The sequence below is a fragment of the Callorhinchus milii genome, unplaced genomic scaffold (genome assembly GCF_018977255.1).
Source record: "Callorhinchus milii isolate IMCB2004 unplaced genomic scaffold, IMCB_Cmil_1.0 Scaffold29, whole genome shotgun sequence".
Classification (NCBI taxonomy): Eukaryota; Metazoa; Chordata; class Chondrichthyes; order Chimaeriformes; family Callorhinchidae; genus Callorhinchus; species Callorhinchus milii.
The window spans coordinates 2515485-2536988 of record NW_024704770.1 but is presented as its reverse complement, the minus strand read 5'-3'; the positions used below and the strand labels follow the sequence as shown (position 1 = coordinate 2536988).

The 21504-nt window shown below is 53.3% G+C and overlaps 2 protein-coding genes across 3 annotated transcripts in view; both read left to right on the top strand.

Annotated features, from left to right (window-relative positions):
- Positions 1 to 1440: 1440 nt before the first annotated feature.
- Positions 1441 to 2868, top strand: LOC103173440 (protein Dr1). The gene is made up of 3 exons (XM_007886064.2): positions 1441 to 1746; positions 1843 to 2006; positions 2591 to 2868. The coding sequence occupies exons 1-3, from the start codon at positions 1524 to 1526 to the stop codon at positions 2729 to 2731; spliced, it is 528 nt and encodes a 175-aa protein (XP_007884255.2). The 5' UTR covers positions 1441 to 1523; the 3' UTR covers positions 2732 to 2868.
- The window catches only part of trip10a (thyroid hormone receptor interactor 10a), a 24462-nt gene continuing 4903 nt past the window's right edge, over positions 1946 to 21504 (top strand). Inside the window, exons 1-9 of one of the 2 annotated variants that reach the window (XM_042344649.1) lie at positions 1946 to 2006; positions 4998 to 5142; positions 15300 to 15415; positions 17196 to 17252; positions 17750 to 17897; positions 18595 to 18657; positions 19052 to 19156; positions 19890 to 20018; positions 20902 to 21048. In XM_042344649.1, the coding sequence (XP_042200583.1) occupies positions 5116 to 5142; positions 15300 to 15415; positions 17196 to 17252; positions 17750 to 17897; positions 18595 to 18657; positions 19052 to 19156; positions 19890 to 20018; positions 20902 to 21048 (792 nt within the window). In that variant the 5' untranslated portion in view covers positions 1946 to 2006; positions 4998 to 5115. Of the gene's footprint in view, positions 2007 to 4994; positions 5143 to 15299; positions 15416 to 17195; positions 17253 to 17749; positions 17898 to 18594; positions 18658 to 19051; positions 19157 to 19889; positions 20019 to 20901; positions 21049 to 21504 lie in introns of both variants that reach the window. The other variant, XM_042344648.1, reaches the window with a different exon arrangement.

The window sequence follows — 21504 nt, the reverse complement described above, 5'->3', positions numbered from 1 at the left end:
GAGGGGTGGTTGGGGGTGTGAAGGTGGCCAAAGGTACGGTCGACGAAGAGGAAGGTCTTTAGATGGTACTTGAAGGAGGCAAGAGATGGGGTGAGGTGGAGGGATTGTGGGATAGAGTTCCAGAGATGCTGAATGCCTGACCACCAACAGTGGGCTGGGAAGCGCAGGGGACCTGAAGCAAGCCCCTGTCCGCCAAGCGGAGGGAGCGGACAAGCTGATATAGGGTTAGGAAGTCGGAGAGGTCGGGGGTACCATGGAGGAACAAGGGAGACTGAGGGTGGGGAGGAGTCAAGAGGGAGAGAGGAGTGTGAGGGGAAGGGGGGGGTGGGGGTGGAGTGAGACGGGAGAGAGTGAGTGATGAGGGGTAAGGGAGTGAGTGCGTGAAGGAGAGGGGCACAAGGGGGTAGAGAGAAGGGTGACTGTTCGTGGTTTGGAGGGAGGGGGGTCGTAGTCGCGGCAGCAGCCATTGAATTCTGGCGAGTCTCGCGACAACGGTCATACCCTCATATGGAGCTCACACAGTCTGGGCTGACAGTCGGGTGGGGAGGTGGGATTGTCTGAGATGCCTTCCTTTGGCTGAGACATTCATACCAAGATAATCTGTCTGTACTCTGTTCGGGGGGACATTTCCCCCCCCCCCCCCCTCCCTCACCTTCATGAAAGACCAGTCGTCGCCTCCACCGCGACCACCTGACCGCATCTCTCTGTGAAGCTTCTCGACGTTGCGAGTGACGTGTGGGACGCAAGGAGTGTTAGTTCCCAGCCTGGAAACGGGCCAATTCGGCTGGTGTTTACGCTCCCCACCCACCCAGCTCCCTTCTGGCCTCTCCCTCGTTCATTGTTCTGTGTTGTAATCACCTTACCTGAGATCAAATGCACAATAAGTGTGGCATACTCTCAAGCACAATTAAGAGCCAGGTGTTCGGTTGGATTGTTCTACTCAGCATATATGACAATTTAGTTACCCAAATTGGTACAGATGCATTATTGAGGTTATTGTATCATATTATCTTATATTTTCTATTGAATGTTTTATGCTTTAATGTTTTATTATTTACCTGACCTCCCTCCTACTTTCCCCCCTGCCCCCCCCCCCCCCCCCAGGACTGCAAGTTCATATAAATAATAATAATTCTAGCACCTTATCACGTTGGCATGACGTCTCAAAGCGCTTCACAGAATATACTGTGACGTGCAGAGGTTGTATTTTGTGGCCGGGTAAAACATGGCAGTCAATCACGCACAGCCGTGTCTCACACAGTGGATTGAGTGACCAAATTATTTACATTTTTTTTGAAGGGATCAATAGTAAGCAAGTGATCCATCAATTGACTAATAACCGGGTTCCTGCTCACTGCCAGGTAAAACAGAGACGTGTGTGTGGAGTACGGAAACTTGCCTAAGGTTTCGCCCTGCCCGGTCGGAAATTGAACCCGGGTCCTCTTCCTCGCGAGGCGAGCGCTCTAACCACTGAGCTACAGGACGCCACACTCTAATCCTATGACTGACCTCCAGACTAGAGCATGGCCACGACGTCAGGTAACAATGAGGATGACCTGACTATTCCACGAGCCGCCATCAACAAGATTATCAAGGAGATTCTGCCGAGTGTCAGAGTGGCAAACGACGCCAGGGAAATGGTGGTGAGCTGTTGCACCGAATTCATCCACTTAATAGCCTCAGAGGCAAACGAGATCTGCAACAAGTCGGATAAAAAGACTGTTTCACCCCAGCATATCATGCAAGGTACGGTATAAAAACTATACTGTAAATATAAATATAAATCCTCCCAAGATATTGTTTTGTCCAGTGCCATTGCTGAAGCCATCTTTTTCATTGCAGCTTTGGAGAGCCTGGGTTTCGGATCGTACATCACTGAGGTGAAGGAGGTTGTGCGAGAGTGCAAGACGGTGGCTTTGGAACGCAGAAAGGCCCGCTCGCGGCTAGAGAACAAGGGAATACCGGAGGAAGAGCTTCTCCGGCAGCAACAAGAACTCTTTGCAAAGGTAAGGCTGTCCCTTGCTTCTGTTTGCTTCGTTACAATAGACACTTAGACTTGTGGAGTCTCGTAGCAGAGTAGTTAGTACATTTTCCTCGCAAGTAAGCGAGAGGACAAAACCTCAGGCAAGTTTCCTTACACACGCCTCTGTTTACCGAGCGGCAAGTAGGAACCCAGTGGTTTGTCGATTAGCGGATCGCTTTTCCCAGGAATAAGAATCCCACCGATAAACAAATAATAATTTGGTCACTCAAATTTCTTCCGTTTCTCCCTCCCACAAAATGCACAGTCAATCCACTTGACAGTATTTTCTGTGAAGCGCTTTGAGATGTCTCAACGACGTGATAAGGCGCTGTATAGAGGAACGGTCTGTGATTGTGGGATCAGTGGATTCTGCCCACACACACAACTCCCCTGCCCGCCCTGACCTCCTACTGTTTCCCCCCACCCCCCCCCCACACACACACACTTTCTCACACACACACATACACACTATCTCACACACACACTCTGTCTTTCTGTCACTCACACTTCCCCTGCCCGCCCTGACCTCCCTCCCCTACCCCGCACCCCACCGCATCCCTCTTGCAGGCACGGGAACAGCAGGCGGAGATGGTGCAGCAGGAGTGGCTCCAGATGCAACAAGCCGCGCAACAGGCACAGCTGGCAGCTGGGGGCACTAGCACAACGGGTTCCTCGCTGTGCGAGGAGGAGGAGGAGGAAGAGATGTGAGCACACCCCCCCAACCTCAACCCGACCAAAACGTCACTCCTTGCTCTTCCCCACCTCTCCCCCATCCCAACACAAGGCTTCACTGACTGAAGACGTCTCCAAGCTTCAAGAGATGGAGAGAGATCATTGTGCGTTCGGACATACCAGATGGAGTAGGCCAGTCTTCCCGACTTAAGACACTCGCCCCCACGGATGAGAAGATTTTACGTGCCGCAAGCAAACAAATTTCGTTTGAAACGTTGACAAATTTTATTCGGGCTGTTTTTTGGACAGGATTAAAGGGGACCAGGTCTCGAATCTACCCCATCAAGGGGCAATGATGCCACCCCCCCCCCATCCCACCTTTTACATGCCACACCATCTAGCGACACTCAGTGGCTCACAGGTGAAGAGTGGCACATGGAGAATGGGCAGCTGGAAGTGAATCCCTGTCATGAGCCGAAGGTTGGGTTTTGAAGAGTTGGGGAAGAAAAAGGCGTATAGAATTTGGGAGAGATCCGGGGCGGCTGGAGGTGGGGGGTGGAATGAGTGGAGGGTACATGAAGGAGGGTATGGATCCTTGACCAGCATCGTGGGACGTCCTCCTGACGTGAAAAGCACCGCTTGGCCCACAAAATATACAGTCACTACACTTTACAGTATATTCTGTGAAGTGCTTTGAGACGTCTCGAAGACGTGAAAAGGCTCTGTATGAAACGCGAGGATTACTGTGAACGTAATTGGTTGTTGGTGATGGTGGACGTGGTGTGGGGGGGGTTTGGGGTCGGGGTGGGGGGCGGAAAGACAAGGCAGTGAAAGGAAATGAAGGGCAGGAGGTGGAAGGGGGTGAGTGGGGGGGGGGGGAAGGTATCTCAGAGACAGAGGAAGAAACAAAGACTCGAGCGCGGGAAGAAGAAGGAAAACCAAGGGAGAAAGAGAGAGAGAGAGAGGAGAGCGAGAGAGCGCTGGGCAGAGGAACGCCAGTGACCCGGTGGGCATTAAAGTCTGGAAGAAAAGAAAAGTCTCGGAAGAATCCTCAGCCGTGGGTGGGTGGGTGGGGGGGGGGAGTGAAAAAAAAAAGGGGGTTCTTTTAACTTGACGTCTTAGCCGGGGCGACGTCGCCTGGAGGGCAATCGTGAACACCGAAAGGCATCGTGTTGTCGCGAGGACGTGCAGCGCTGTGGTGCACCACTGGGTGGCACATGGGTCACACCATTTGATGCCTCGATTAGTTTTTTGGGGGGGGGGGGGTGGGGGGTGGGGGGGGTTTAACATTTGTACGTGTTTGAAATAAATAATTCCAGTTTGTATCAATGGATTTGTCATTCAAACAAACCAACGTGCGCGCGCTCGCGTGTCTCCTAAGGTTGTTCCCTTCGCTCCTTAGCTCAGCGGTTGGAGCGCTCGCCCCGCGAGCGAGAGGGACCCGGGTTCGATTCCCGGGTGGGGGCGAAACGTTGGGCATGTTTCCTTACCCCCCCCATACACACACGCGCACGCACACGCACGCACGCGAGCGCGCACGCTCCGCCCTGCTTCACGTCCCCCACCTCGCCCGCCACGCCATTTCAGCCTCTCTGCCCCCACCCTCTGGAGCTCCGTCCCACAGTCCCTCCGCCTCGCCACCTCCCTCCCCTCGCCTCCTTCCAAGACCTGTCTCAAGACCCTCCTCTTCGACTGTGCCTTCGGTCACCTTCCTACCCCCCTCCCCCTCCCGCCCTCCACCCCTCCTGATCCCAACCACCAGCTCGGGTGCGGATCCCTGACCGTCCGCTTTTATGGAGGTAATAATCCTTTTCCCCCCCCCCAAATAAAAATAATCGTGATTTGGTCCCTTAATCCACGGCTGTTTGTGGGGCCGCCGCTTTTCGCCCGCAGAACAACAGCAGTCGATGCGCTTTATCCAGCGAAGCGCTTCGAGGCGCCTCGAAGACCGGACGAGACGCGATGTCAAATGCAAGGATTCGTAATAATGACCGTGGCTGTTCTAGTACTTCCCTCGGCCATGGGGAGGCGTAGGGGGCCCTCCTCTTTCGTAGGGCGGATTATAGCGGTGACGTCGTGTGTGTGCAAGGGAGTGGGGGGGGTGGTTGGGGGGGGGGGGGGGGTGGTGGGGGCTGAGATTGTTAACAAGGCTCAGACATGGTGAAAGGCTGAGAGAGAGGAGCGGGCAAGGCGAAGGCAAGGCGGAAAGGAAAGCAAAAGGAACTCATTGCATTCAGACCAGACTCCCCCTCTTTTTTTTTCTCTCTCTTTCTCTCTCTCTCTCTCTCTCTCTCTCCAGCAGGAAAAAGAAGAACCAGGAAAAGGGGGAAGAGGGAGGAAGAAACACATAAAAGTTGCCTGCACTGTCCCCAAATCCAGAGGCTTGTGTGGACAGAGATCAACTCCCCCACCCAGTGTGTATGATGGACTGGGGGGCTGAGCTGTGGGTGAGTGCTGACCAAACACATCTTTTAGGGAATAAGCAAAAGATTGTATTTCTATTCCTCTCTCTGTCTCTCTCTCTCTCTCTCTCCCTCTCTCTCCCTCTTTCTTTCTCTCCTTTCTCTCTCTCTTTCTCTTTCTCTCCTCTCCTCTCACCCCTGTGGGAGAAAGAGAAAGGGAGGGGGTGGAGGGAGGGAAATTGCTTATCTTTTTTTTCACTTGTATGTGTATATATATATATGTGTGTGTAAAGTTTCCCTTAATTGTGTCGAAGTGGGGAGTGGGGGGGGAGAGAGAAGGGGAGGAGGGGGAGAGGGAGAGAGAGAAGGGGAGGGGGGGAGAGGGAGAGAGAGATGGTGGGGTGGGGGGGGTGTGTGTGTGGGGGGAATCACTTTGTAGTTTCTTTATCCCCTTTTTTAAAATCTAAATATATATCTTTTTAATTATGGCTCAAGGATAGCAGATCTTTGGAAAAGGTGCGAATTTTTTTTAACGTGTGTATATGTATATATATATATTTTTATGTGGGGGTGGAGGGGAGGGGGAAAAAATCAGTGTCTGGGTTGCTTAAGCACTAAAGCGTTTTGTGTGGATGTGTGAGAGAGAGAGAGAGAGAGAGAGAAAGAGATCGAGTTTCCCAGAGAGAGAAAGAGAGAGAGAAAGAAATAAAGAAAGAGAGAGACTGTTAAATCTGATCCCTTGATCTCTCTGGCGATGCCATGAATGTGTTAACACTTTGGTCTGTTTGGTGTGTGTGTGTGTGGGGGGGTGGGGGGGTGGGGAGAGCTTGTAATCACCCCCTCCTCACTTTCTTTCCCTCCCATCCTCATTCTCTTACCCTCTCTCTCTCTCCCCCCCACCCCACTCCTCAAACTCTTACCCCCTCCCCTCCTATCCTCAATCACTTACACCCCCACTCTCCTACCCTCATTCTCTTAACCCCTCACCCTCAAGCTCATACCCTCCTAACCCCCCCCTCCCTCCGCACTCCCGTCCTCAATCACTTACACCCCCACTCTCCTACCCTCATTCTCTTAACCCCTCAATCTCATACCCTCCTACCCCCCCCCTCCCTCCGCACTCCCATTCTCAATCTCTTACACCCCCACTTTCCTACCCTCGTTCTCTTAACCCCTCAATCTCATACCCTCCTACCCCCCCCCCTCCCCTCCGCACTCCCATCCTCAATCTCTTACCCTCACTCCCGCGCTCCCTCCTAAACATTGACTGGTAATCACTTTATTAAAATATCAGGCAAATCTGTAATTCCGTGTGTGTGTGTGGTGTGCGTGTGCGTCGGGGCGAGGGGGAGAGAATTCTTAATTGAAATCCTGCAGCGAGATTGTGTGTGTGTGTGTGAGAGTGTGTCGGAGAGAGAGAAACACACAGACATAGAGACAAGAGATCTTTTCCAGACTCGCTCTCTGCATTGCAGTGAAACATTTTGCCTTCTGGGGGGGGAGGAGGAGGGGGGCAGTTTGCTGTGGGATATTCTAGTGAATACCTAAAGTGTTACCGACATACCGTAAGGGATTAATGTACCTTTTAATGCGGTGGATTGGGGGGTGGGGGATGTTGGGGGTAGAGAGAGAGAGAGAGAGAGGGGGGAAAGACTGTGTTCCATAAATACAGCTTGCATTTGTAAAAAGCTTTGTGCGGATCAGAGCTTATTTATTATTGTTATTATTATAATAATAATAGTCCTTCCATTTGGTATAGCGCCTTATTGCGTCGTTGAGACGCCTCAAAGCGCTTCACAGGCTGCACTGTAAAGTGGAGCGACTGTATATTTTGTGGGCGCGTTGCGTGGGGAAGTCTCGAAACTCTTTCAAGATTTTCCTGCCAAGTGTAGTGACTGTGTGTTGTGTGAGCGAAAGCAGCAGCCAGTTCTTGTGTTCAGGAATTTAATTTTTTTTAAAAAAAAGGCTGTCTGAGTGCCTCCCTCCCTCCCTCCCTCTCTATTCCCCCCCCTTCCTCTTTCCCTTCTCTCAATCTCCCAGTCTGTCTCTCTCTCTCTCACTCTTTCCCTCCCTCCCTCTTCCGCCTCCCCCTCTTTCTCACTCCCCCTCTCTCTCTGCCTCCCTCTTTCTCTGCCTCCCTTCCCCACTCCCTCCCTCCCCTCCTCTCCCTCCCCTACACTCTCTGTCCCTCCCCCACCCCCTCTCTCTCTTCTCCCCCCTCCCCTCTTCCCCCTCTCCCTTCCCCACTCTCTCCCTTTCCTTTCTCTCCCCTTCTCTCTCTCTCTCGCTCTCTCTCCCTCCCTCCCTCTCACCTGTGCTCAGCGTTGATCCAGCTCAGGTGAGTGAGTGGGGAGTGTCTTAAGGAAAGGCAAACCTGTGGATTTCACCAGAGACTCTGTTGCTAATCAGTGAACCTGAAAAACCAGACCGTTTGCCCTCCTGATTTACTGCTGCCCTCTCCATCCGGCACAACATTCAAAGCCATTTTATCCGCGTTCAAGCGCCACCAGACTTCAAATCTTAACTCCGTCCCTCATTTATTTTTCTCTTGGCGACGAGCGCGATGTGAGTCTGATTAATGCGTGTGTCCTTCAAGTCCCGTCCGTCCAACGACCTTCCTCTTCGACCGCGCCTTCACCCGCCTCACCCAAATAATTGGTCGCTCAGTCCACGGCTGTTCGTGGGACGCTGCCCCAATGTGGCTGCCGTGTTTCTCCCGCGAAATACACCGTCACTGCGCTTTACAAAGCCTCTACGCTTGAGACGTCTCAACGACGTGATAAGGCGCTGCGTCAAACGCAAGGATTAGAGAGGATGCTTCCACAGCCAGGGATTCTCTCTCTCTCTCTCTCTCTCCCAAAAATCCCTTCTTGGCAAATCCGTGTCTCTGGTCAATGAGTGTCGAACCTCTCTCTCTACCCCCCCCCCCCCACACACCTCCTCCCCCGCCCCCCACTCCTCCCTCCAGCTCCCCTATCTCTCTAATGTGCTTTGAGGCGAATGGAAGGTGCTGTCTTTTTAAGTGCAACTTGTTCTTGGGTCCGGAGCGATATGTTATCTCGATTCCACGGGGACAAGCTAAAAGCAGCTTGTGTCTCGTCACCATTCCCCCCACTCTTCCCTCCCCCCCCCCCACCACTCCACACACACACACACACTCGTTCACTCTTCACACACGCACGCTCTTTCGTTCTCTCAGGCTCGGTTGAGCTCTGTGGTTCCTATCTGCTTGTGTGTGTGTACCTCCGTATCCAGAGGCATGTGTCTATTTTGCTAACCATGGTAGTAGCTTCCTGTTCCTCTCTCTCCTCTTCCCCCCACACCCCCCCCCCCCCACCCCCTTCCCGTCTTCGTTCCCATTGTATTCAAATCAGAGCTAACCTCTAACAGACTCCAACATGTGGAGTTGGGTTTAACACTCCCCCTCCACCACCACCACCACCACCCCACTGCCGCATCCACCCCAGCATGCACATAAAATAAGGCCACCCCCAAAAAAACAGTCACTACACAAGACTGCAATCACTTAAGACTGAGCACCTTGAAGCGCTTGGATGGGACGTGCCTTTATCAGTGAGGTGTGTGGCATGAAGCAATGTTGTGGTAGTGAAGCCTTACTTGGGGGGGGGGGAGAGGGGAGAGAGAGAAGGGGGTTGGGGGGAAACAGAGAGGGTGGGGGGGGTTGGAGGAAGAGAGAGAGCAGCGATTGCGGTTGCAGGAGGGGAGAGAAGGGGGTGTGGGATGAAGGGAGAGAAGGGGGTTATAATAATCCTCGCATTTGATACAGTGGCTTATCACGTCTCCGAGACGTCTCAAAGTGCTTCACAGCACATACTGTAAAGTGAAACGACTGTATATTTTGTGGGCGAAACACGGTGCGACCGACTTATTATTATATTATTTTCTTTTACTTATTAACTATTACTGCCCGGAAAAGCGATCCGCCAATCGATTAACCACCGGGTTCCTATTTTTACTGTTATTATTATTACTTACTGTTAGGTAAACGGGGGCACGTGTGTGAGTGTGTGTGTGTGTGCGTGGGGTAAGGAAACGTGCCCAGCGTTTCTCCCTGCCTGCCCGGGTGGGAATCAAACCCAGGTCCTCTTGTTTGCGAGGTGAGCGCTCTGATCACTGATCACTACAGGGGTTGGGGGAAGGGGAGGGTATGTGGGTAATCTTCAGTCTTGTCGATGCTCTCACTTCCTCTTTGGGAATTCTGGCAGATGTTTTGAGGTCAGCTGTTTCCAGCTGTTCCCCCCCCTCCCCCCCCCTCCCGCACCAACCCCCCACTCCCGTGATACCGCAACACACAGTCACTTTGTGGAAAGTGAGCAGGAACGGCGTGGGGTCTTTAGGGTGGCTGATAACGTGAGAGTTAGCCATTGGTGGTGGTGGGGTTGGCGGGGGGGTGGAGTGAGTAAGGGTTAGTGTCACTGAGTGCTTTTTGGCCTATGGTGGAGTTGGGGAGACCAGCGAGGAGGGCGTTGGAGTAGTCCAGCCGGGAAGTGACGAAGGCGTGGATGGCCGTTTCAGCTGCATCGGCTGTGAGGTTTGGACCAAGGCGGGCAATGTGGCGGAGGTGGGACAACAATGAGAGAGAACGCGACAGAGAGGACATTCCTGGTCGGAGATAGGGAGAGATCCTGCTATGCCTTTAACCTAACCTTTTGGTCACCATCAGGGTGACCAGTAGCCACCCTCCTAACCCTCCCCGCCTTCCACCATTCACGCCCCCCCCCCCCCACCACTGATCCCGACTCCCCGACTCCCAGCTCAGGTCCAAATCCTTGACTGTCCAGCGCCTTGGGACGTCCTCCCGACATGAAAGGCTCCGTGTAAATGTCACTTTGTATTGTATCTCAAAAAAATCTAATTTCTTTAAAGACTTGTAATGGTATCACGACTGTATTTAGAGGATGTGGCAACACGGCCAGAAAAAGACTTATGTTTCTCGCTGTGGGTTCGTTCCAACTCTTACTGTCCCATTATAACCTGCACAGGTGTCGCTGGCTTGCCTAGGATGTCAGATAATAATAATAATAATAATAATAATAATAATAATAATCCTTGCATTTGATACGGCGCCTTAGCACGTCTTCGAGACGTCTCAAAGCGCTTCACACTGTACAGTGAATCAATTGTATATTTTGTGGGCAAAACAAACACCCCCACAGCAAATGACAAGCGATCGAGACCTTTTCGCTCGGACGCTTCAAGGACGTCCCTGTGCGCAAATCTGCGCCCCGTTCAGGCGGATGTTAAAGAATTCCCGCAGCGCTGTCGGGGGGTGGGGGGGGGGAAGAGACTGGAATTTCTCTCTCCCTGTGTTCTGGCTGACAATATTCTTCCCCCCGGGGGGGTGGGGTGGTGTTTGTGGGACGCAATTGGCTGCCGCGTTCTGCCCACGCAATATGCAGTCACTACGCTCCACGGTATATTCTGGGAAGCGCTTTCCGACGTCTCGAAGACGTGGATAAAAGGCGCTGTGTCGAGTGCAAAGGTCGTCGTTGTTGTGCGGTGATGGGCTGAGAGTGCAGAGTGCAGTCAGCGACGTTTGTCTGAGATGGTTTGTGATCGATGGGAATCAACGAGTGGCATTGACTGCAGTGAATACACGAACCCTTTTCTCCGCCACCATCGCCGGTTGCCTTGACAACGTCTCCATCGGAGGCTGTAGGTCTCTGGCAAATGTGCTCGTTCCCTCCCATCGCCCTTTTTCTTTCTCGCTCCTGCTGCATGTCTCTCTCTCTCTCTCTCTCTCTCTCGCTCCCTCACTCTCTCTCTCCCTCTCTCTCACTCCTGCTGATGATGGGAGGACGGGGAGGGGGGGGTGGAGGAGAAGGGGAGATTCCCACAATGTGTCGCTTGCCCCAGCGCTGCGCTGCGCTGGAGTGTGGCCTGAGCTGTGAGCTGTAGTTTCTGTCTGTCTGTGTGCCTGTGTCTGGCTGTCTGTGTGCCTGTGTCTGTCTGTCTGTGTGCCTCTGTCTGTCTGTCTGTCTGTCTGTCTGTCTGTCTGTCTGTCTGTCTGTCTGTCTGTGTGCCTGTGTCTGTCTGTCTGCCTGTGTGCCTCTGTCTGTCTGTCTGCCTGTGTCTGTCTGTCTGTGTGCCTCTGTCTGTCTGTCTGTCTGTCTGTCTGTCTGTCTGTCTGTGTGCCTCTGTCTGTCTGTCTGTGTGCCAGTGTCTGTCTGTCTGACTGTCTTGTGTGCCTGTCTGTCTGTCTGTCTGTCTGTCTGTGTGTCTGTTTGTGTGCCTGTGTCTGTCTGCCTGTCTGTCTGTCTGTCTGTCTGTCTGTCTGTCTGTCTGTCTGTCTTCTGTCTGTCTGTCTGTCTGTCTGTCTGTCTGTCTGTCTGTCTGTCTGTCTGTCTGTCTGCCTTTCTGTCTGTCTGCCTGTCTGTCTGTCTGTCTGCCTGCCCGCCTGCCTGCCTGTCTGGCTGTCTGGCTGCCTGTCTGCCTGTCTGTCTGTCTGTCTGTCTGTCTGTCTGTGTGCCTGTGTCTGTGTGTGTGTGTGATTGTCCATGTGAAAGGGTGTGTGTGTGTGTGAATTAGATGTTGCTGTCCGGAGGCAGGAGGGAGGAACTTGCTGTCAGAAACCTCTCCAGTGCCTGAGGGGGTGATGATATCAGCAGATATTTGAAGAATTTTGACATTAAACATTTACAGCAAATCGAATCCTCCCAGAATCCTGGGCCGCACAACAATAAATTATATGTGTATAGATAGAGTCTTTCATGTCGGGAGAACATCTCTATCCACTCACATACTCTCCTTGGCTCTGTTATATGGAAACGAGCCATGAGCCATAACCCATTCGCCAGTCGATTTCAAATCCCTTCATGCCCTCGCCCCTCCCTACCTCTCTGATTTGCTTCCCCCCCCCCCCCCACCCTCCCCATCATCACCCCCTCTCACTCCACCTCCCGCTGCCTCTGCTCGGCCGGCTCTGGCCTCCCTCTCCTCCCCCCCCCCCCCCCCAACCCCTCCAACCCCTGTGCTCTCAGCCACTACGCCCTGAACCTCTGCATCTCTCTCTCCCTCAATCCCTCCGCTTTACTCCCTCCCTCCCTCCCTCCCCTCCTCTGTCTGTCTCCCTGACTGTTCAGCTCCTTGGGACGTCCTCCTGACATGAAATGCGCTGCGTAAATGTCATTTTGTGTTGTGCTTACGGTCACTGCCCCCCCCCCCCCCGCCCCACCACCCTCTCTCCCCCCTCCTTCCCTCTCTCTCCCCCCCGGCTCGGGGTCAGACTCCGCCACGGTCAAGCGCCTCAGGTCGCCACCCCGCGTGAAGGGCGCTGTGTAAACGCAACTTGTTGTGGTTGATAAAGCTCCCATGGCACGACTTGAGAAGAGAGTTTAAAATCAGTCGTTGGCTTCACGCCCGCTTGTGAGACGTCACAGCCATGAAATGAGTGACCGACGCTTAATAATAATACTAATAACAAATTGGTCACATCAATCCACGGCTGTTTGTGGGGACGCTGCGGTGCGCAATTGGCTGCCGGCTTTTCGCCCACAACACATACAGTCGATTCACTTTACAGTGTATCCTGCGAAGCGCTTTGAGGCGTCTCGAAGACGTGATGAAGGCTCTGTATCAAACGCCAGGATTATTGTTGTGATACGGGCGGATTGTTGGCCAGACACAGGAACAGAGAAACTCCCTTTCTCTTTCCCGATAGCTTCACAAATGTAATGGGGTTTTAAACATCCACCTCTACCGAGATGGGTGGGGTGTAGGGAGGCTCAGTTAAAGGCACTTCCGACAGTACGCCTCGCTTCTTTTCCCCCCCCACTCTCCCCCTCAACCCCCGCCCCCATGTCTGTATTGTTTTTGAAACACTGACAATGTGAGTCAGGGAAGGAAGGCAGTCAACAGGCTGGTGTGATGGCAGGCAGTGTGTGTTCTGACCTGCCCAAGCTGGCCTGCATTCCCTGGAATGTATTTTTCTGCTATGGGCGAGACTCTGTGATCGAGCGGGTGTGTGTGTGCGCATGTGAGCAAGTGTGCGTGTGTGTATATGCGCGAGAGGTAGGGAGAATGTGTGCTTGTGTGTGAGAGCGAGAGTGTGTGTGGCGTTGAGAGTGCCTGAGTGTGTTTGTGTGAGAGTGCGAGCGTTTTGTGTGTGAGTGTGTGTTTGTGAGAGATTGAGAGTGTGTGTGTGTGAGCTCGTCTTTCGACCATGCTTTCGGTCACCCTCCTACCCCTACCCTCCCCGCCCTCCTGATCCCCACCCGCGGCTCGGGTCCAAATCCCTGACTGTCCAGCGCCTTGGGACGTCCTCCCGACGTGAAAGGTACCGGATCAATGTGATTTGACATTGGTTTGAGGAGCAGCCCAGACAGGGGGAGTGGACAGGAGTACACACACACACCTTCCCTCCCCGCTCCCACCGTGACATAACCCAGAACCTGTTGTTCAGGTCGCTGTTGTTTCAAAGCCTGTATTTCGTGGCATGTCATAGCTGGAGAGAGAGGGAGTGGGAGGATGGTGGGGTGGGGAGAAGGAGGGTAGTGTTGTCAGCGGGTGCTAATGGTGCTGGGGTCAAGAATTTCCCCAATCACCTGCTGGGGAGTTTCCTGGAAAATTACCCATGGAGGAGTAGGTAAAATCCCTGTCATTCCCTCCCCACGGAAACCACAGAACCTCATATTACATCAACATCCCTGGGGAGTGGGCTGTTAAACCAAGTCTCTCCCCCTCCCCTCTCCCTGCCCGTGACATAGAATCTCTTTCACAGACTAGACTGTAAAGTGAATGAATTGACTGTATAATAATAATAATCCTTGCATTTGATATAGCGCTTTTCACGTCGGGAGGACGTCCCAAAGCGCTTCACAGAACACACTGTAAAGTGAATTGACTGTATATATTTCTTGGGCGAAACGCGGCAGCCAGTTGCGCCCAGCAGCGTCCCCACAAACAGTCGTGGGTTGAGTGACCACAGTTATTATTGATGGAAGGGATTATTGCCGAAGGTAAAGCGATCCACCAGTCCTCTAACAACCGGGTTCCCGCTTACTGCTCGGTAAACAGGGGCGTGTGTGGGGAGTAAGGAAACTTGCCCAGGTCCTCTGGCTTGCGAGTCGTGTGCTCTAACCCCAACACAATAGGACTTATTATTATTATTGTCAGAGTAATGATGATGATGGAGAAGTCTTGCCGAATAGGAGGTTAAACGGATAAAGTAACAGTGGAGGGAGGAGAGGCGCCTATCACCTGTGAGGTCAGGTTGTCTGTCCTATTAATAGCTCGGGCTATAAATAGTCAGAAGAGTCAACTGCTCAGGTTACCTCTACCCTGACCTTCGCACCTCCACACACGTTGCCCTCGTTGTAGTTCATAAGAACTTGGCAGGAGGTGGCCATTCAGTCCCTCGAGCCTGTTCATGGCTGATCTGTACCTCAACTCCTTATTTTCCCACATTTGCTCCATATCCCTTGATGGAAGGGTCAGGCGTTGAGCTTTTTTTTAAAAAATATATTTTTACAGACGTGAAAGATGCTTTACAAAGGTAATTTTGTTGTTGTTGTACGGATGGAAGAAGGTGGAACTGAAAGCAGACTGGTCGTGGCGGGGTGCGGGTTGGGGTGGGGGTGGGGGGGGGGGGGGGGGGGAGAGAACAGTTCCCGGTTACGATTCTCCGAATCTGGACAAAACCCTCCCACAGAAAACACAAACGCGACCTACATTCCCGTCCCCTGAGCCTCCGTCAGCCGACCCGACCCACATCTGTCTCCGTCTCAGAATCCCCAGGGTGTCCAGTTTGTGTCCTCTGGTGCCTGAAGGAGATTTTTCAGGCAGATTGAGGCCAAGGAGAACAGTGTGTGTGTGTGTATGTGTGTGTGGGGGGAGAGGGAGGGAGTGCATGGCGATGAGACTGTGTGGCAGCATCTCCAATCCACCCCCACCCACCCCTGCCCTTTACAGTGAAATCCCATGAAGCGCTTTTGAGACGCTCTCCCATTGGGAAAGGAGTCCCTGTAGCGTAGTGGTGGGAGCTCTCGCCTCGCAACGACGACAACAAGTGTGTATAGCGCCTTTCGCGTCGGGAGGACGTCCCGAGGTCCTGATAATAATCCTGTGAAGCAGCGCACCGAGACGTCTGGAAGACGTGACAAGGCAGCGTATGCGAAGGCAAAGATTATTATTAACGACGTTGTTTCTTTTTTTGCTCTTTTTTCCCCCTCTTTTAATCCCAGGACCAATACGACAACATAGAACGTCACACCCAGTGGGGGCTGGATTTAGTGGAAAAGTACGTGAAGTTTGTGAAGGAACGCACAGAGATCGAACAGGCTTACGCTAAGCAGCTGAGGTGAGTGTGGCAGACACACGTAGGGGGGGTGGGGGGGGGGGGTGGCAGAGGGAGGGTCGAGAATGGGGGGCAATGAAATCTGATTGACAATGAAACACTAAAAATCCCCGCATTTTGACTCGGGGCCTTCTCACGTCTCAAAGCGCTTCACAGGATACACCGTCAAGTGTAGTGACTGTGCGTTTTGGGGGCGGAAGGCGGCGTGCCCGTGCAGACAGCCGTGGGTTGAAGCGACCGAATCGTTGTAAAATCAGATCAATTAACACAAATTTTTTTTAAAAAATTGAAACAAAGGGTCATTCTGTTGGTTGAATAGAAATCCTCATCGGTCACTTCACCCACAGTATTAACTTTACTGTCCTGTCAGCCACCAGAGCCCCCAAAACTCTTGCCACTCTCTCCCTCAATCCCTCCGCCTCGCCCCTTTCCTCCCTCCTTCCCTCCTTTCCCCTTCGACCGTGGCTACGGCCACCCTCCCTGTCCGAGCCCTGTTCAGGTGGATTGCTAAAGATCCCGCTCATACACACACTAACACACGCTCCTCCTCCCCCACACTCTCTCTCTCTCTCTCTCTCTCTCACACACAGACACACCACACACACACGCTCTGTCATACCCTCACGCTCGCTCTATCTCTATATCATGCACACACACACACACACACATGCACTGTCTCTCCGTGAGGGTTCCTCAATCTTATGACTTAAGAAAACTGGAAATGAAAGCAGTGGCTACCAGCCTGTTTGTCCGTGATTTACTGTCCCCCCCTCCCCCACAATATGTACACACATGGACACATACACACAGACACACACACACACACACACGCACACACACGCGGCGCGTGATGTCCCTCAGATGCCAATGGCTAACAATGAGCCGCTTCAAAAACTGGAACCAAATCCTTGTTTTCCTGTAATAGGATTTTCACACTAACGGAATGCCAACCATGTGATCAGCATCACACCGCCCCCTCTCTCTCCCCTCGCTCTCCCCCCCCCACCACCACTGTCTCTCTCCCCTGCCCCCATCTCTCTCTCCCCCCCCCGCCTTCCCCGCCCTCGCGATCTCTCTCTCTCTCCTCTCTTTCCCCCACTCTATCCCCTCCCTCTGTCTCTGTATGTGTTTGTGTGTATCTCTCCCCCACACCACCCCCACTCTCTTCCCCCCTCCCCACAGCGATGCACAGTAACTCCCAACATAGGCTCCAAGGGGCACAGTGTCTGCTCAGACTCTGCTCAGACTGGTTTCTATAGAGATTTATAGAGATTTAAAATTGTAATCACACTGTTTTATATACCCCAACTTCTCTCCCTATGGGAGGGGGGCAGTGCCCAGGTCTGCTCCCCCTGGTATTTCTCCTGAAATCACCCCTCCTCTCTGTCTATTCTCTCTCTCTCTCTCTGTCTATCTCTCTCTCTCTGTCTATCTCTCTCTCTCCCTCTCTCAGTCCATATGTCTCTCTGTCTCGCTCTATCTCTTTCTGTCTCTCAGTCCCTCTCTCTCTCTCCCTTTCTCTTTCAGTCCCCTTCTCTTGCTCTCTTGCTTTCTCGTTCACTCTCTCGCGCTCTCTCTCTCTCTCTCTCTCTCTCTGTTGTATTTCAAAACTGGTTGAGGTTTGAGACACACAGTTTGTGCTGTTCTCTCCCTTATCTGCTCTGGAGAAAGTGGGGTGAGGTGGGGGGTGGGAGGTGGGGAACACGAGGGACATTTCATTGTCGGACCCGTTTGGTGCAATATTGTCTGTTATTGATGATGAATCTCTCTCTCGCCCCCAAAGGAATCTGGTCAAAAGGTACAGCCCCAAGAGATTGTCCAAAGACGACCATGAATTGAGGTAAGTACCAGAGACGTGCTGTTCCCCCCCACCCCTCCCCTCTCTCTGCACAAACCCCCCCTCCCTCGCCTTCACTCCCATCATCTCCCCACCTCACCTTCCCCCCCACCCACCCGGTACTGTTGTATTCAACTGTTTGTCCAGCAATGTCTGTTGACCATCTCTCTCTCCCTGTCTCTCCCCCCCACCTCCCCTCTCTCCCTCTCTCCCTCTCTCTCTCTCCCCCCCACTCCCTCTCTCTGTCTGTGTGTGTGTGTGTGCCTCTGTCTCCCCCTCCCTCGGTGTGTCTCTCTTTCTCTCCCCCTCCCGCTCTCTCCGCTCCCTTTCTATCCCCTCCCTCTGTCTCGCTCTCGCTCCCTCCCCGTCCCACTCGCTCCCTCTCTCCCACCCTGCGCGCGTGTGTGTGTGTGTGTGTGTGAGACTACTTCTCCTCCACCCTCGCTCGCGCGCTCGCTCGCTCTCTCTCTCTCCACCACCTCCCTCTCTCTCTGCTCCAGGTTTTCCCAGTTTCGGGCCTTCACGGATATCCTGAACGAGCTGAACGACTATGCGGGTCAGCGGGAGGTCATCGCCGAAAACCTGATGCAAAACATCTGTGTTGAGTTACTGAGATTCTCCCAGGACTTAAAGCAAGAGCGAAAGGCGGTACATTGTGTGTTCATTTCCTCTCCCCCCCCCCCCCCCCCCCACACTCCCCAGCCCCCTACCCCCCGCCCCACGTTACCCTGCAACATTCGCCAGCGTAAAAGACCGCGACACTGACCCTCTCCTCCACCCCACACCCCACCCACCCACCCCCCACCTCCCACCCCAACTCAGATCAAAAAAAAATAATAATAATTCGGTCACTTCAACCCACGCTGTCGTGCACGATCGGCTGCCGCGTTCCGCCCACAAAACACACCTCCTGAGAAGCGCCTTGAGACGTCTCAAAGCCGCGATAAGGCAGGCGCCGTATCAAATGCGAGGATTATTGTGATACGCACTTTGCTTTTTTTCGATGCGCTTCACGGGACACGCTGTCGAGTGGATTGCCCGCGTGTGGGCGAAACGCAGCAGCCAACAGCACACAGCGACATCCCGCAAACGCTGGTGGATTGAGTGACCGAATTATTATTTGTTTTGAAGGGATCATTGCCCTCCGAAAAGCAATCCACCAATCGACTAACAACCGGGTTCCTATTTACTGTTCGGTAAACAGAGGCGCGTGAGTAAGGAAACTTGACCAAGGTTTTTCCCTGCCCGGCATTGGTTAAGTTAGTTGTCGTTCTTCTTAATGAGGGTTTTTTTTTTGGTGCTAAATTAACCCTTTTTCACACTGTTTCTGTCCTTCCCGCTTCAGCATCTTCAGGAAGGGAGGAAAGCCCAGCAACATCTGGACAGTAGCTTCAAACAGCTGGACAGTGTGAGTGTGGCCTCTCGAAAACTGATCGTTGCCCCGCTTTGTGGTGGGTTTGCGGGTGGGGTGGGGGGAGAGCAGCGAGGGTGGGGGTCGTGGGTGGGGAGCGAAGAGAGGGGGAAGGGATTGAAAGGAGGGGATGTTTCAGGTGGTGAGTTGTACGTGTTTCCTCTATCCCTCCCTCCGCCTCCTTCCTTCGCCATCTTCATGTCGCGCTGAAGACCTCTCTCTCCCCCCCCCCCCACCCCCCTTCGGCTCGGAGTCGCGCTCCGCCACCGTCGAGCGCTCTGGGACGCCGTCTAAAGTTATTGTCGTGGTGGTTCCCTGTCCCCTCACCCTCCCCTACCCCCACTTTCCGGGTGGTGCTAATGGCTGCCGGGATGGCTGGCTTTGTTCTCAGGCGAAGAAGAAGTTCGAGCGGGACTGCAGGGAGGCAGAGAAGGCACTGCAGAGCGCCGAGCGAGTGGACAACGACATCAACACCACCAAGGCCGACGTGGAGAAGGTGGGCACCAGACGCAGGTGGCTTCACTCGGGACCTTTAACAGTCTGCGTCCAGCAACCTCCTCCCCCCCCCTCTCCCCCCCAACACCGCCACCCCCTTCCCGGCTCGGCATCGGGTTCCCTCCGCCGCTGTCCGGCTTGAAGGGCGCTGCGTAAATGCGAGTTGTTGTTGTTGTTGTTGTTTTCGGGCACCGGCTTCCTGCGCGTTGTGATCCACCGATCGACTTAGCGACCGTGTTCCTACTCGCTGTGAGGTAAACAGAGGCGTGTGCGTGCTTGCGCGTGTCTGTGGGCGCGCGTGCATCTGCGTGCGTACGTGCGCGCGGGTGCTTATGCGTGTGCTTATGCGTGTGTGTGCGTGCGCACGCGCGCGCGGAGTAAGGAAAACGTGCCCGACGTTTCGCCCTGACCCGGCCGGGGATGGCGGTGGGGGGGAACGGACGGAACCCGGGTCCTCTCGTTGCGAGGCGAGGGGCCGTCGCCCGCTTTCCTGTCAGTGACCCCGGGGGCCATTTATGTTTTTGTTAAACGCGCAACAAAAGCCTCGAGGCGATGGAGCCAAACTGTAGCCTCCTGACCGGCTCAGCCCCGAGTGCTCCGGCCCCACACAGAGTGTTGTTACGGGCAAATCACTGTTGTCTCTCTCCCCCCTCACCCCCTCACACACACGCACGCACACACACACACACACACGCACACACATGCACACACACCTCCCCTCCTCCCGCCCGCAGGCTAAACAGCAGGCGAACCTGCGGAATCACATGGCCGACGAGAGTAAGAATGAATACGCTTCGCAGCTTCAGAAATACAACAGGGACCAGAACACGTTTTACTTCACAGAAATGCCGCAGGTCTTCGACGTGAGTTTTTTTTTGTGGGGGGGGGGGGGTTTGTTTTTCGTTTTCCCGGCGCCTTGGGGCGTCCTCCCGACGTGAAAAGGCACTTTGCGAATGTTGCTGCTGTTGTTGTAGGAGAAGAGGGGAGTGTGTGTGGGTGTGTTTTTCTCTCTCTCTCTCTCTCTCTGTGTCTGTCTGTGAGTGTGTCTGTGTGTCTCGCTCTTTTTCTGTGTCTGTGAGTGTGTGTGTGTGTGTGTCTGTCTCTCTCTCTGTATCTGTGAGTGTGTGTCTGCTTGTGTTTCTCTCAGTCTGTGTGTGTCTGTGTGTCTCTCTCAATCTACGTGTGTATATCTCTGTCTTATCTGTGTATGTGTGTGTCTCTCTCTCTATCTGTGTGTGTGTCTCTCTATCTGTGTGTGTGCGTCTATCTATCTGTGTGTGTGTCTCTCTTATCTGTGTGTCTCTCTATCTGTGTGTGTGTGTGTCTCTCTCTCTATCTGTGTGTGTGTATGTCTCTCTCTCTATCTGTGTGTGTGTCTCTCTCTCTTATCTGTGTGTGTGTGTCTCTCTCTCTATCTGTGTGTGTCTCTCTATCCTTGTGTCTGTGTCTCTCTTATCTGTGTGTGTGTCTCTTATCTGTGTGTGTGTGTCTCTCTCTCTATCTGTGTGTGTGTGTCTCTCTCTCTCTGCCCCTGTTATCTCTAGTCCTGTTACCAGCACTCAAATCCTATTATTTCTGGAAGGAGTTTGGTCATAACCGGCCCACATCAACTTGTTGTTGTACAGTGCTCACTCTCCCACCTCTCTCTCCCTCCCTCCCCGGCTCCATCTCACTCTCTCTCTCATTCCCCCACTCTCTCACTCCCCCAAACCCCTCTCTCTCTCTCTCTCTCTCTCGCTGTTACAGAAGCTGCAGGAAATGGATGGCCGGCGACTACACAAGCTGTGTGACACGTACCGGCTGTTTGCTGACACCGAGCAGCAGGTCACCCCCATCATCGGCAAGTGTCTGGAGGGGGTGCTCAAAGCTGCCAACTCAGTGGACGAGAACCAGGTGGGGTTTATTTTTTGTCTCCCCGGCACCTTCGCTCCATCCCCTGCCGGGATCCCCTCTCTCTCTCTCTCTCTTCTCCTTCTCCTTCTCTATCTTTTTCTCTTACTTTTCTCCCTTCCTTTCTCTCTCTCTCCTTCCTCTCTTTCCCCCAAGCTCTGTCCCTTTCTCTCTCCCGATATCTCAGGTTTTTTTTTGTTCTCGTCTGACGGGACATGCGGAAGTGTAGTGACTGTATTTTGTGGGCAAAACGCGACAGCCAGCTGCACACAGCAGCGTCCCACAAACAGTCGTGGACTGAGTGACCAATTTATTTTTATTAAAGGGATTTTTAAAGGATTTATTACCCCCAGGAGAGTGATCCACCAATTGACTAACAACCGGGTTCCTACTTACTGCCGGGTGAGCAGAGGGCAAATGTGTGGAGTAAGGAAACTTGCCCAAGGTTTCGTCCTGTCC

Bases quoted from the DNA above. Each gene is read 5' to 3' on its own strand.
- LOC103173440 (XM_007886064.2), top strand. From the start codon at position 1,524: ATGGCCACGACGTCAGGTAACAATGAGGATGACCTGACTATTCCACGA. The intron at 1,747-1,842 runs GTACGGTATAAA...TTTTCATTGCAG, and splicing joins ACCCCAGCATATCATGCAAG to CTTTGGAGAGCCTGGGTTTC. The intron at 2,007-2,590 runs GTAAGGCTGTCC...TCCCTCTTGCAG, and splicing joins AACAAGAACTCTTTGCAAAG to GCACGGGAACAGCAGGCGGA.